The 16,156-nt window shown below is 39.1% G+C and overlaps 1 protein-coding gene across 1 annotated transcript; it reads left to right on the top strand.

Moving 5' to 3' along the window:
* The first annotated feature begins 6,688 nt into the window (after nucleotides 1–6,688).
* mex3b (mex-3 RNA binding family member B) lies at nucleotides 6,689–11,435 on the top strand. The gene is made up of 2 exons (XM_017479015.3): nucleotides 6,689–7,313; nucleotides 8,714–11,435. Exons 1-2 carry the CDS (start codon nucleotides 7,085–7,087, stop codon nucleotides 10,087–10,089), a joined length of 1,605 nt encoding a protein of 534 aa, XP_017334504.1. The 5' UTR covers nucleotides 6,689–7,084; the 3' UTR covers nucleotides 10,090–11,435.
* Nucleotides 11,436–16,156: the final 4,721 nt, after the last annotated feature.

Consider the following 16,156-nt stretch of genomic DNA (forward strand, 5'->3'; position numbering starts at 1 on the left):
TGATGCTGCTTGGCTTGTGTGTGTGTGTGTGTGTGTGTGTGTGTGTGTGTGTGTGTGTGTGTGTGTGTGTCACAGCTACGAGGGAGTGTAACGTTTTATTGCGTAAGTATTCTTCAATGGAGCAGATTACAAAACGTATGAAAACACATGTTTGCATGCATACACAGTAAATCCATGAATGAATGTGGATTAGAGGGCAACCAGAGGTGCAAATCTGAATGTGTTTCCCCATCCTGCCTCACACGCACACACAAACACACACACACACAGCCCTCAAGGGGGAAAAAGATGATATCAGAGTCCACTGACTGCTTTATTTCCTCTAAACACTCCGCTACCCTGCTCCAGAGTGCACACAGCAGTCTGACACTTCTTTTCGTTTCTTCCTCTTCCTTTCTCCTAGACAGCAAAGGTTGAAAGCTAGCAGGACCTCTCTAACCTGCTATGCTAAGCTTCCAGACAGACAGTTAATGCCAGACAGCAAATATCACTTACAATCCAGTGTCCATCTTCAGCAATCTAGGGCAAATGTCCTATAAAAAGAACTGGGGGTTTACAACTTATTTAATCATCAGGTAGTCATTCAGTGTCCCTTGTTGGAACCCTGCCTTCACACTGTATAATACTGACTGTAAATTTAGCATCAGCATACTACAGGCTTAAATTTTCAAAATTTGTAAGACTACTAGAAATTTTGTAAGCACACTCCACATGAACTCCAACTGGGATTAGACATGTCAGGGTGGAACAATATTATTGGCATTCAGGGGAGAGAACTAAGTAGCTACATGTTTTCTCTGTTAATCACCCTCATTATGTGGTAGTCTTGTGGTTCCAAAACTGTTCAAAATCTAGTATTGGCTTGAAGAGAGTTAGCTATGGTTAGCTTGTTAGTCAAACAAGCTAGCTAGTGTATCTCGCTAACTAGTTAAGCAAACTCCGATTGCACAAATATGCTACGCAGATAAGGTGAGCGTACACGTTCTTCACAATATGTTAGTGTTGTTTTTTTTAAGCATAGCTAACTAGCACTCGCATTACCATAATACCACAGATACAGAGAGGACAGTAAAAAAGGGGTGCATCTTTGGCAGAGGATGTGTGTAGTGTATTTGGTACAGGTAAGGAGCCATAATACACTGGTGATGGGTCTTTCATGAACGATTCATTCAGTTTTGAACAAATCTTTTATATAACTCAGGAGTAACGAGTTGTCTCAGAGAGTGATTCATTTGTTTTGTGTTAGCCATACATGCTCAACATCCTTTCGTTCATTTGTAATGTGAAAACCACATAGACCCTGTATAGGAAATAGAAATGATTATTTCACCTCCCGAGTCCCTACTCCGGTCTGAGTCTTTCGTTTATTTGTCACATGTTGTGACAACCGCATGTTCTGTACTGGATACAGAAATTCCTGTGCTGTGAAAAAATATTTATTTTGTTTTTCTGTACCTCTCAGACTAAATAGTTTTAGATCTTCAAATGAAATACAACATAAAACAAAGGCAACCTTAGTAAACATACAATATTAGTTTTCTTTTTCTTTTTTTTTACTGAATCAAAAAATTGATCTAACACGTATTACCCATATGAAAAACTAATTGCCCCTTTAAACTTATAATCTGGTTGTGTCACCTTTAGCAGCAATAACTGCAACCAAATGCTTCCGATAACTGGAGATCAGTTTTTCACAGCGCTGTGGTGGAATTTTGGCCCACTCTTCTTTGCAGAACTGCTTTAGTTCAGCCACATTGGACAGTTTTTGAGCATGAGCTGCCCGTTTAAGGTCCTGCCACAGCATCTCAATTGGTTCAAGTCAGGAGTTTGACTACACCACTCCAAAACTTTAATTTAGCTTTTTTTTTAACCATTCAGAGGTGGAATTACTCTATGCTTTGTAGAGCTGCATAATCCAGTTGTGCTTGGGTTTTCTGGTAGAGAGCAGAATTCATGTTTCCCTCAATTCCCACAGATCCTTTGGTGTTGTCCTTGGCACTTTTGTGACTTCCTGGATGAGTAGTTGCTGTGCTCTTGGAGGAATTATGGAAGATCTGCCACTTCTGGGAAGGTTCACTACTGGGCCAAGTTTTTCCATTTGGAGATAATGGCTCTCACTGTGTTTTTTGAAATAGCTCTGTAACCCTTCCCAGACTGATGTCTGATTTCAATCACCTTCTTCCTCATAATTTCTGGAATTTCTTTCAATTTTGGTATAGTGCATTACTAGGTAAGACCTTTTGACCATCTTCATGCTGTTGAAAAAGTTCTATTTAAGTGTTGATTTGATTGATCAGGGTTTGCAGTAATCAGGCCTGGATGCATCTAGTCCAGCTGAACCCCATTATGAATGCAGTTTCATAGATTTGGGTATCTATGGGGACAAATACTTTGTTCCCATAGTTGTTCTTGAATAATATTTTTGCTTCAATAAATAACATTATCATTTAAAAACTATATTTCGTATTTACTCAGGTTGCCTTTGTTTTTATCTTAGACTTTGTTTTAATTTCTGAAACAATTTAGTATGAGATATACACAAAAAATAATTTATCACAGCACTGTAGTTCATAAAACCCAACCTTCCTTACAAACAAGCAGGTAGTTAAGTTTTATTTTTACTCTTACAGTTACTCTTACATGACATGTTTCTGGTCTCAACTTTTAGCTTTGGTAATTCTTACAATTTATAAATTTGTGAATTTCTGTCATGATGGTTTGTTTTACATAATATTGAATCTGCTAATAAAGAGTTATTTAATGCTTTAAACTTTATTTGTATGAAGGGGAAAATATGTCGATAAAGCAAGATACTTGTTTATGGTGGATTACTTTTATTTTCTCTTCAGAAAATATCATATAATCCAAAAGGTGTGAGAAAAGTGGCCACAAGAGCCTCAGTCTATGCAGCTGTCACGTAAAAAAAAGAAAGAATGATTTGGACTAGAAGACCCAATTGAATGGTGAACTAATCATTTCTGTTTCTCATAATTTGTTCTTGGCTGCATTATAATTCCTTCCTTATTTGGAATATGATCAAAGTTCACGTAAGTAGACGCGCTGGGGTAATTTGGCTATTGAAAATTTAACATTTTAATTTAATTCTGCTCAAATGAATGAAATAACTTGAATAAATATTTGTTCATTTTGCTGAGCGAGATTCAAAGATCCAAGTCAGTAAAATGATCTGATCTTCCTATCACTATAATACACCAGATGGCTGTTTTGTAATGACAGCCATCTATGCCATACTAGTTCCTCTTGAAATCATAGATTCTGCTCTAGTGGCTGAAATCACTCACATGATTACTCAGGCAGATGACTTGAATCGTTAACAATTTGCTTTGACTGCTCCACGGCACAGCACATTCTGATACGAAGGAATGTGTAAAAGGCCTAAACATGTTCCTATGGTAGATATCTGGCTGTAAATATGTAGTGTCATGAATTCCCAGTGTCTCAGATAGCAAACAATGCAATTACGGTAATGTTATATGATAGTGCAGGAAGCACATATGCTCACATGCAGCACTCTACTGACTCTAGGGATGTATTTATGTTTGATTAGTGTTATTTGAATAGGCTTGTCCTTGGGGGCAGCTCACCTAAATTTGTCTTTTGTGCAAAGAGAGAACAAAGAACAAATCTGCCAGACTATGCTTAAAGGCTTGTGCTAAATATTTTCTCATACCCGATTAAAATGGACACAGGATATTACAAAATGATAAATATTGATGGAAACCAATTCTCAGATATATTCTGCTTTAAAAAAAAAACAAATAAAAAAACTAGACAAAAACAAAACACTTTTTACAATGTATTCATGTATTCATGGCAGCGTAGGCGAAATCCCATCTGGACTTTGAAGCAAGAGCAAAAAAATTAGGGGTATAGAGTGCACTTCACCATGATGTGCACAATGCAGCAATTGAGAAAATTAACACATCCATATTATAACTGATGTTATTGTTCATTCTTGTGTTCATTTTCCTTATTTCAGAAATGCCTGAGCTGTCCTACATGGATCTTAGAAAGAGAATGGAAAGGGTTGGTTTTTTAGTTAACCTATGCTCTTTGTGTGTGTGTGTGTGGGTGTTAGAGAGAGAGCGAGAGCAAGGGGGGGTGGAGGCAGAGGCACTGACCGGCTGAGCTGCAGTTAACCGTAACAGAGGTTGAACTCCCTTTGTTTTCCACAGACTGCAAGTGCTGTTGATTGCTATTGGATATGTAAGCTAATATTCAGAAATAGTTACATGAGTACTACTCTGTTGCTTTAAATTATAAAAGGATGGACTTACATAGTAATTAAATATTTAAAAGTACTTGTTTCAGTATTTACTTTAGGAGAAAGGTAGGTGTTGATGAATATGGAACTATTTTGGTAGCAAATGTTGCATAAAAAGTTTTTAATGTTTTTAACCCCAAACAACAGTACACACTGTAATGTTGCAAGTCTGGTAGCACGCAGACACTTCTCGAATCTCAAATCAGAATGGCCTTGTGTAAACAGCTCTGAGATTGTACATGTGGAGTTTGCATAATGCCCCTCCAGATGTTTCCCTATGCAGCTCCAATGGAAAAAGAAGAAGGCAGAGGGGGTTAAAAAAGAATAAGAAAAGGGGTGAGCATTAAATAAGAGAAGCTTGAAGCACATTCTCAGGTTTAGAGGGGCAGTTTGAATTAGCATAGCTATTGTTCCCAGGGCTTGAGGTGACAAAGCAGCCGCTTCTCGTTTCAATGCCACTGAATTGGTTTGAGATTTTCTTTGTGAAATAATAAGAGCACCCCCACACATACACTGCCTCCTGAGCCACAAAAGGTAGTTGTGCACCCAGATGGGGAACTACTGGGACAAACATGAATGTCTTGAGCTGATATACAGGGGATGAACACGTTGCTTAAGTGTGTTGTTAATATTTAATCGGTCAAGCCTACACTCATCTGAAAGGAGTACTGATTGAGCCAATTGCATTATGTATTTGAGTTAAGGTCTAGGCTTAGATCACGTATATGGACAGACCAGGCTTGTCATTTTCTTAGCCTTGTTTGGAACTAGGGTCAGGCAGTATAACAACTTTACACCAGTATCATGTCCCGGTATGCATTTCTGAGTGTGTTATGTCTTGTCAGTATGTCTACAACATCAGTCAATTCCACTGTTATTTAGACTAACAAGTACCTAATTACATACTTGACTCATGCTGCTTGCTTGTCATTTTCTGAAATAAAAATCCATTCAGCATACAGTTTTTCTTATTGTGGTGCTCAACTTTTGATAGTGAAACACAAAGAATGTGTTGCAAAAATATTTGTAAGTTTGCTGAGTAACAAAGGACAAAAATGTGGATCTTCCTAATGACTATACTTAAACAGAGGCTACACAACTTAAAATCGTATAATTTCTGCTTTGTTTGTGTTCAATAATTGAGTAATGATCATTTAAATACTGTCCAACATCCCAAGGAAATGAGCTGTGTTTGACCATAGCAGTCACCTCTTAGGAGTCAAAGGGGAAGAGAGGCGGACGGATGGAAACAAAGAAAGAGAAGGAGAGAGGGGACACACATGCACACATGCACACACACACATACACATAAACACACTGTGAACTCCAGGACAAAGCATGTCTGGGCATGTAGTTCCCCATCCAGCACTTTACAATAATTGTTAGTCATTTCAGTCAGTTTATTAAATAACAATGTTGAGATTATGACTTTAAATTTTAGAAGACAAATCAAAACCTGGTTGTTGAATAGTCAGCAGAATTGAATATTTCTTTTTGGAATCCTCTGACACTATCATAACAAATCCAAACAAACACGATGACTTTACTGGAAAAGGTGAATGAGTTGTTTAGAAAATCTTTTCTTTCTTTACATATATATATATATATATATATATATATATATATATATATATATATATATATATATATATATATATATTAGATAGATAGGCATGACCAAATCTGTTGGACTAAAGAGGTGTTTTTACAGGCCAGTTACAACACTATACCTAAATTCAATTGCCTGTATTGTGAATTTGTAGTCTCTATAACCTACTTTTACAAACTGAACACACAAGTGATCAGTCACAACAACACTGATCAGTCTAACAGATGAACAAATGGCAATACAAGCCTTAAACAGGGCATGATGTTACATAATAGCCATTTTAATTCTAAATAATATATGTTAATATTGATATACATGAAACAGATACAGTTAGGTTTGTCTGACAAGCATACACGGAAATGTTCATAAAAATACATAACGATTTTAAATAAACCCCAAAGCGAGCTGTCCTTAAAAAATATGTGTAATGATTTTGACGGGACAACAAAGGAGGGCAGGGCTATCCGACACGCTCTCCATCCTTTCCGCCAGCTCTATCAAATCATATTGGTTTATGCAAATCACAAGCAGCCAACATCCAATCGGTAGTGTGTATGCAAATTAAAACAGCGTCGCAGCTCGGCCGCACCAATCTGGCCGTTCAAATCAAACGCGATGCCGCGTCGCTCCGCCCCCGTGTCAACACTGCCTCAGTCCAGTCCGTTCATGCAAAACAGAAGCAGCGGCCCATCGCACATTCGCCTGCCAATCCGCTGGCTTTATGCAAATCAGCCCCGCCTCTTTCCCGTTCGCCGCCCGGACGGTGACGTCATGCAGGCATATCCCCCCCTTCCAGTTTAGTACCGCTGCTGCTGTGTGTCTGCAGCAAAAACTCAGAGAGAAAACAGGAAAAGAGCTGAGCGCAGGGAGGGGCACTTTCGGAGGAATTAGTACCACCGCCGGCACCGCAACAACCCCCAGTACCTTCGGAATACGCGTTCTGGGGGGATAAAATCGGGAGCTCGGATTTGCACTGTTTCTTTCCCTTCTTTCCTTTCCCTTTTTACTGCCAGGACCAGAGAGGGAGAGAGCACTGATTTTTTTTGTTTTGTTTTTGCACCAGGGGCCGTTCTTTCCAGAGCCCTCTCTTCTCTCCCTCTTCAATCCCCACCCTTCTTCCTCTCCTTTGTCCGGTGTCGCTGATCCAAGAGAGCTGCCGAGAAAATAACAACAACCCCCTCCTTCCCGAGATGCCTAGCTCCCTGTTCCCCGAGCTGGAGAGGAATGGCAGCGGCAGCAGCCAGGGGGTCGACGCCCTGGACGACCAAAGAGCTCTGCAGCTCGCGCTGGACCTCACCCTGCTCGACCTGGACGAGAACCCCGCGTGCGACAATGAGCCCCGGAAGAAGAGCGTGAACATGACCGAGTGTGTGCCCGTGCCCAGCTCTGAGCATGTGGCCGAGATTGTGGGCAGACAAGGTGAGCTCCCTTTTGTTGTTTCAGATGTCACGCTTCATAATGAGCCATGTGTATTATTCTAAATGCCACATATGCATATATGCTGCATGCTGTATATGCAGGGTGTGCCTTGCATGGCATTCACTCTTTAAGGGGTCATTATTTACATGCACTCACACAAAGTAGTCTGGTGCATAATCTTGTTTTATTTTGGTATCACAAAAGGAAGGGAGTTGCTTTGCAGCCTCTCCTCTGACACCCTAGATTGGACCAGACCGCACTATGCATGGGTCTTCACTCTCTTTGTCATGTTATTCTTCGTTGCTTCTCTTTATAGTTAAACAACAACAACAAAAAAAACATCATTCTCTACTGAGACACAGTTGTTTCATCATGTATATCACCCATGCACAGTGCTGGTATTTATTATTATTATTATTATTATTATTATTATTATTATTATTATAATCAATCATAATAATAACAACAATAATAATAGGGACTACTACAATTTTTCCATGTTGACACAGTAGCACAGTTTTGAATAAGTGCACTTTGCACTACAACTAAAATGAAAAGGTGATTGAGGAGTTGCTGAGACACAACAGACCTACTTAGGCTGAGATGGGTCAGACAGTGCCAGTTGTTTGTCTGTGTTGTCCTGGTTTAACATTCCTTATTCCTCCCTCACTCGCTGTTTAGGGGGAATTTATGCCCAGGCTCTAGGAACTGCAGTGTTATTGTTTTCTTGTCTTGTCAGTTTGTAGTTAAGTCATATACGGTGGACAAAAAGCACTCCTTTCTTGTCCGGTTAAAATGTGAAAGCAGGGAAAATCCAGATTTTTTTTCCTCTGTGCTATTTTTGACCTGGACCACTGTGTGTCATGTAGCCGAGCATGTGGTTTGAATTTATGCCGTGCAAAAACTAAGTGAATCGTTGTTCCTAGGTTTAAAAGCACGCATCTGCTTGCAACCTGCAACCATTTGCATGTAGCATGTTTCCTGTATTTCATCACATACCATATATCATATGTTTAGATTTTTACATGCATTGCCTGTTCTGCCTGACCACTTTGTCTGTTTCTGTTACTTCTGTTTGCCCTGTACTTTGTTTGGCTGCTGTAGAAAGGTGTGTTCACTTACGTACTATACTACAGGGCAGCACAAGAATTAGTTAATTCTTTAACAAACCTATTTTGTGGGTGTTTTGATCAAATTGCCATAAACCAGTCTCACTGTGAAACATCACAGCTTTGCAGTACACTTTGTTTTAATACATGTATTCAGCAGCACACAGTCATCATGTGTGTCACAATAAGATATGCAATTTGTCACATCATGCAGCATGTTCCAGCATTTAACTTTTTCATTGGTGCTAATTATTTTTGTTTTTCTTTCTATTTTAATTTGTTGAAATTTAGGTTGCAAGATTAAAGCCCTGCGTGCCAAGACCAACACCTACATTAAGACTCCGGTGCGAGGGGAGGAGCCTGTGTTCGTGGTGACGGGCAGGAGGGAAGACGTAGCTATGGCACGGAGGGAAATCATTTCAGCGGCTGAGCATTTCTCCATGATCCGAGCATCCCGAAACAAAAACAGCAGCATGAATGGGAGTGGCAACGTACCTGGGCCGCCCAACCTACCAGGTCAAACCACCATCCAGGTGCGAGTACCATACCGTGTTGTCGGGTTGGTGGTGGGACCCAAAGGAGCCACAATCAAGCGCATCCAACAGCAGACACACACCTATATTGTGACCCCAAGCCGAGACAAGGAGCCGGTGTTCGAGGTAACAGGCATGCCTGAGAATGTGGACCGAGCACGTGATGAGATTGAGGCACACATCGCCATGCGCACAGGTGCTGGGCTGATTGAGTTCGCCAATGCCACTGACGATAATGACTTCCATGCCAACGGCACAGACGTAGGCTTTGAAATGCATGCAGCTAGCGCCAGCAGTCATCACGCCAGCCTATGGGGCAAAACAAGTGCAAGTGCTAGTGCCAGCGCCACGCCCAGCCTTGGACGCAAGCCCTTCGCCAGCTATCGCAACGACAGCTCCAGCTCTCTAGGTAGCGCCTCCACTGACTCGTATTTCGGCACCAACTATAGCCCACCGAGTCCTGCACTAAGCTACAACAACAATAACAACAACAACAACCTGAACATCAATAGCAACTCGTTTGTTTACGGTGGCGAGATTGTATCTCCTGACTGTGCTGATCTCGCGTTCGATTCCTCGCCCGGATTTGACCCGGCCCCTGGTTTGATTTGGTCTCAGTACGAACGTAGTATGAGCTTAACAAACAGTGCTACATCGTCCTCCATATTCCCTTCCAATGCTTCCTCTAACGCTAATGGGATTCTGGCCAATCAGAGGCGGTTGAATGGGATGAACTGCTCCACCCAGCCTCGTTTATCCCCGCCACTTCATCATGTGGGTGGTATCAGTGATCATCCATTGGCCCGGAGGGTACGCAGCGACCCGGGCGGAGGATCCTTAAATTTCCCAGGCTACAACAACATGACTTCCCATCTCCCTGGGTTGCCCTCAGATTCGTCTGCATCCTCCTCTTCATCATCTTCCTCCTCCTCCTCTTCCTCTTCCTCGGGAACGAGCCGTAAAGGCAGCCGGGACTGTTCAGTGTGCTTCGAGAGCGAGGTGATCGCTGCCCTCGTGCCATGTGGCCATAACCTCTTCTGCATGGAGTGTGCCAACCGCATCTGCGAGCGCAATGACCCTGAATGCCCCGTCTGCCACGCTGCAGTTACTCAGGCAATACGTATATTTTCATAATCAAAAACAATTAAAAAATGATGACAAAGACATGACTATGATAGCAACAAAGATAGCACCACGATGGAACATTTAACCACAAACTCCTGTTATGGCTTTATGAAACTCCTAATAATAACGCGTCTATCATACGTGTATATACATATGTATGTGAAGCTGCAGTATCCAAAAAAAGTGAAACCCGAACGAGGGCTCTGTTGTCATTTGCTTATACTGTAGCTCGGGACGAATAACTTCAACCTCTAATGCATGTTTTAAATGTATTTAAAAGCCTAGTAATCTACTTAGTTCTAGTACAGCGTACGCAGACAAATTTTTCCGCCAAGCCCGGAGAAGGGCCACAAAAGTCTGGCCAAAGGTACTTGAGTCAGCGTGTAGACTGTTAACAAAGTCAGGCCATTCGATTTCATCAAGGGATCGGAAACACACTGATAGACCTACAGCAGCGACGATACTGCAGCGACTACAAATTATCCGAGGCGGAGTGATAACATATCCTGCATATATATGTATAGAACAAACAAACCAACGAAATCCACACATTTTAAATATTAATGACATTAATACAGATTGAAGTATTTTATTCTTTTTTGACTTGAAAGATTATATTTCATATGGCAAAGATGTTTACAGATATTTTAATTTAAGTTCAGTGAACTTTTTTGTAGCTGGGTTCAAATATGGTTTATTTTTTAGTATGGCCTTCGGGCAACGAACACTGTATTATTTTAATATCACACGGAAAATGTGGATGGATGATCTGAATCACGGTGTGTACTTGCATTTAACAGTATTCTGTTGGGACTGAGGGTTTCTAGGTTCAGCAAAAAAAAAATATTTTAAATCCGTTTCACCCAGCATATTTTTTATTCAGTAATATAAAGCATATTTTATTCTATATTATTACGAAGCATTCAAATGTATAAAACTTAGTAAGTTGGACAAAAGGAAACCATTTATGCTTTCTAAAAATTTGTATGAATTAGATTCCAGTGGGTATTACAGACTTCTGTTGCACCACTATAGTTTTAGTATTTCTATTTTAATACGTTTGTTTACCACTTGTTTATGTATATGTAGGTGAAGTTACTTGAGCGTAAAAGTACTTTATTGAGCAAAGTTTAAAAACAAAGTATATTTTATTTTATGATAAAAAAAAGGCCTTTAACCTCATGGTCGAATACTAATATTATATTTGCTGAAACAAGATTTGAAAAATGTATCAAGAGTTTTATTTTTCTGACATTTAAAGTTCTACATGATAAAGTAAAACTTAAGTAATGGTGCTACTTCATGTTTTTTTTAAGTATTTCTATATAAGTCCAATAAAATGGTACATGAAAGAAGTGTGTCGCTTCAGTCATTATGCAATGTTAACTGATATTCTGTGTAAATAGATTTTATAATCAATACATACAGTGTTTATAACTTCAGGCCCAGATTGACTTGTAATAGACGTGAAGTATGCTCTGACCCAAACACTATTGCACTCACACATTGAATTTGTTCTAACAAGAGTTTCTGATAGTCGTTTCATGTTCTGTTATGCCCACATGTCATGTCTATTACCCAGAATGCACTATGGGTATACATTAGTTTTACCAGTGAGATGTGTTAACAAATGCATAGAGAACTTGTACATTGAAATGTGCAATGAAATAAAGTGTAAATTTATCTAAACTATCTAACATAGTTTGAGGTTATATATGTTAATCTTCCTTTAGGTCACTATTCAGCTGTTATCGAAGAGGCTATTAGTTATAACAGTGCAAAGCTTTTATCTTTTATAACAAATCTTCCTTGTGAATAATGGTTTATGTAGAACAATACAAGTGAAACATTCTTTAGGGATAAATTGGCTGTTAGACATTCCTGGGAAACTAATCACAGTCCATCTTTATCACAGTGTCCAAAATATGTATATTGTATATGATTTGTATATCATTCCATATAGATAGAAATATGTGCAGTATACTATCTTGTATGTACAGGTTTCTAAAGGCAGAATAAGTCAGTGGTGCAAATGATGCAATAGTGACAGTACAGTTAATCGTATCATTTTTCAGTGCAAAACAGTACAACTGCAGCATTAAAATGTGAGCATTTTGTCCACTGCTATACATTTCTTCAACAATTATTTGAATTCTATTTAACAAGTATCCAGCACAGTAGACATTAAGTCTTAGCTAATGTCTATTGCGATATAATTTTTTAAAAATATTTTTTTAAAGGAACAATTTAGCCCAAAATAAAATCTAATCAATTATATACTGTCTTTAGTTTTGCTGTCTTGATATTAGCTGAAAGGCTAATGTTGCAGTCAGATAAAGGGAGGTTTATAGTCAGTTTAAAATTGTGCAATCTGCATGTCTGATCACACACTCTCACTCTCAAACTGTGTTAAGTTACTCAGACTTGATTATGTGGTTTCTGTTACAATATGACGTACTGCTATATATAAAAATGACATAACAGAGCTACAGACAGTAGTTTTGAGTAGGCCATATTGAAGCTGGATGCATTTTTCCACCACTGGGCCGAACATTGGGTTTTGTTTTGTTCTGGTTTGGGCTTGTGAGAATGGTTACAGTTCCCTTTTCTGTCTTTTGTGCTGCTAAATCAGAACTAGGAAGTGCATAACACAGAGGTGCCAACATTTACGGTTTTGCTGTATCATTGCTACTGTGATACGGGAGCCACCTGAAGACTATACATTTCTGTTTCTTAACCTAGTTCGGCAGTTAGACCAAACAGGAAAAACTCGGCCCAGTTGACTGAAGGGAAAAGACAAGAAAGACATTTTTGTTTCTTTTGCTTTGAACAAACTTACTTTATCTAAGTTTGACCTGTGATTTCATAAACTTAGGTCTTATGAGCCAATAAAAACCAAAGCGGGACTAGTCTTTTAGGTTGATTAAAAAAACAAACAAACAAAAAAACAAGGGAGCTGCTAATTATTAAGTAGTGGACACAGTGGTACATCACTGTTTTCTTAGTGTTGCTTGGCGCACATCTGAAGTAAAAAAACAAATAGAATAAAATATCTTCCTCATCCACTGATATGTTTTTTGTGTAATGTCTATTTTTATTTCTCTCTGCCTTCTAGGATTTTCTTGTTAGCAACATTGGGACCTCTGGAAACACTACAGTAATGACAAAGTGATGTCTGAGACAGTGACGCCATCTGGCATACATAATAAATATGTAGAAGTCATCATATTTTAGGTGTTCTCAGCAGAACTGTGAATAAAATCTCAAAGTAGAGTTAAGCACTGAATATTGCTAAAAATAAAGTAGTAGTTCACACCACCTTAGGGAGCAGTATTCATATGAATGCTGTCTAGACATGAAATGATTGCTATGAAGTGCAGGAGCCATATTGATCATCTCATTGCTGTCTATTTATATGATGAATAATTAGTGCAGCTCACCTTAAATGACCTGTATATAAGTTAAGGGGCATTATGTGTTTAGAGGCATTGTCTAATGATTCTTACCAGTCAAGTCAAGAGGGTTTTATTGCCGTTCCTTTATAACTTTATAACTATAAATAGTAATTTGCATATGTTGGAACGCAATGTCATTTCTTCAGAACGGTGGTGCAACACATAATGCAATAGCACAGTACACAGAACTTCAGAAATACACAGTATTGTGAGATGAGACAATACATACACAGGGAAGTGCAGTGTTAGTTGGGAAACCAATGCAAATAATTGTTTATAAACAGTAGCCTCTGCTCTGTCATGCAACTGGGTAGTAAAAAAAGATGGAGAAACGTGTAGCAGCGAGATCGGAAGTAAAAAAGTGTGTCATAGCAGCATTACAATTTGCAGTTGTGCGGTGGTGGTTGTAAAGTAGTGGGAGTTATGAAGGATTTTGATTAGTCCAGGTGGGTGGTGGGGCATGGCAGTGTGTCACAGTGACAACAAACTACTTAATGCTGTATCTATTACCTGGAACCAGTTCTTATTTCTCTTTGAATGCTCATGAATTGACTGCATGATGGTTGACCATGACACCAGAAGCATGACACAGCATGGGGCATCACAATGATGTAAAGAGGACCAATGATTAAATTCTTTCCTTAAGCTTTTCCACCAGAACAGTCTTGCTGCACTGAGTATGGTTAGTTAAGCATGCACGAAGAAACCGAGCTGAACTTGTTCATGCAGAAATGCCAGTGAGTGGTTACTCAGCATGATCCCTGAAAAGAGGTTACAGTTTAGTGTCACTCTGTCTGAGTATCAGACTCAGGCAGGAAGTGAGGCACAAAGTTTGAAGGTGGGATTAGAACCACTGGTGTCGCAAACAGCCGGTGTGGCTGCAGGTTTTTGTACCAACCAGTCACCAGTAATACCTGATTTTGCCTGTTTTAGTAGTTCATCTTGGCTTCAAATCAACTGGGGCTTGTACTTGTTGGAACGAAAACCTGCAGCCACACTCGCACTTTGTGGATAAGATTGGAGTAGACATTAGAAGTGAATTTCCCACCTGTGATGAATAAAAATTTATCTTATTTTACCTTATAAGTTCAGTTACTCATTAGCTACATTAACCTTGTGAAAATAACATTGTGAAACTAAAGAATACATCAAACATCAAAAATGGCTTATTGTGTAAATTTAATTCATGGCCAAACTGTTACTTTAAATATCTGTTGACAATTTAAGTAAGTAAGTAAATAAACAAGTTAGTATATGACTGAATGAGTGGATGAGATACAACTACAACAAAAAATACACAGATAGATAGATAGATAGATAGATAGATAGATAGATAGAATTTTATTCCAACTTTATTTATCAATGGTTGAAGACATAATTAAGAGAAAACTACTAACAAGTAGATGTTTCTGTAGGTAAGTTTATGCCAATTCGTTCTTAGTAATTTTCTATTGAATATTGAACAGGGTCACTTTATCTGCTCAGTTGAAGTCTCTGAAGGTTTTAGGGCTCTCACAAACATTGATGTAGAGTTCAGGGATGAAATTTACCCAGAAAGTAGTGCAACATAATGCAACAACAATAAATAAATAAATAAATAAATAAATAAATAAATAAATATGTTGAAAAACAGTTGATGACCGTGTTTCTGCAAGTAAAAAGTAAATTAATATTTCAAAACTGTATCATTTATATATTTTTATGTGTATCCAGATTTATACTTTTGTTATGACTCATCTGGCATGTTGCATGGAGAAGTAGAGGAGTGTATATTAAAAAAAGTACTAAAAGGGGCAAGGATGGTGAGACTGACACACATGCACACACTCGTCATCACTTATCCAAAAAAATTTCATTCCTATAACTCCTTGTTGAATTTTTTATCCATACACTGACTCTTCCATCTCACCCTTGTTCTCTTTTTTAATCCTGTAATCTCCATTCTGATTTTCTTAAGTACAAAAAATACACATAAAAGCAACTGCTACATGCTATCAGGGAGTTCACAAACATGACCATATTTATGTTGCAGCAGTTCATATAATAAAAAAAGAAACAAAAACAGCGAAGTCATGATGTCGACAAACCCGAAGTGCCCACGAGTCAAAAGTATTTTCCAAGTGCTGGTTTTATACTCTAGCTCGTAGTGCAGCAGTTGAAGTGTCGTGTGGTTTTTGCATGGAAAGACTGACTGCAAGAAAATTCGCCGGCGTTGCTTGATAATAACCGCACAGCGAACGGGCCTTAATGATTGGGTTCAGATGGAAACATGCAAACCGGCCCTCATAAAACCTCATTGTGAGGAAACAATCCCACCACTCTTGCTGGAAAAGAGCTGACAAGTGCTTCGTCCAAATTCAGAACATATGCCCTCGGTCCGAGTAACTCAGCCTCCTGGATTGGAACACTGCCCGATTCTGGAGCAAAAGATCATGTGAGACATCTCTGAAGCTGAGCCAGAGATTTTTTTTATTACTTTGTGTTTTCCACTGAGCTCAACTTCCTTTAATGTGTCATCAGAAGTAGCAGGAAGGATGCCAGCTGTGCCACACGGCCAGTTATAGACCTTTGCTCATCTGTCTCAGTCTGGCCTGTAAAGAGGATGTGTGTATCAGAGCAGG

The sequence above is a fragment of the Ictalurus punctatus genome, chromosome 10, assembly GCF_001660625.3.
Source record: "Ictalurus punctatus breed USDA103 chromosome 10, Coco_2.0, whole genome shotgun sequence".
NCBI lineage: Eukaryota > Metazoa > Chordata > Actinopteri > Siluriformes > Ictaluridae > Ictalurus > Ictalurus punctatus.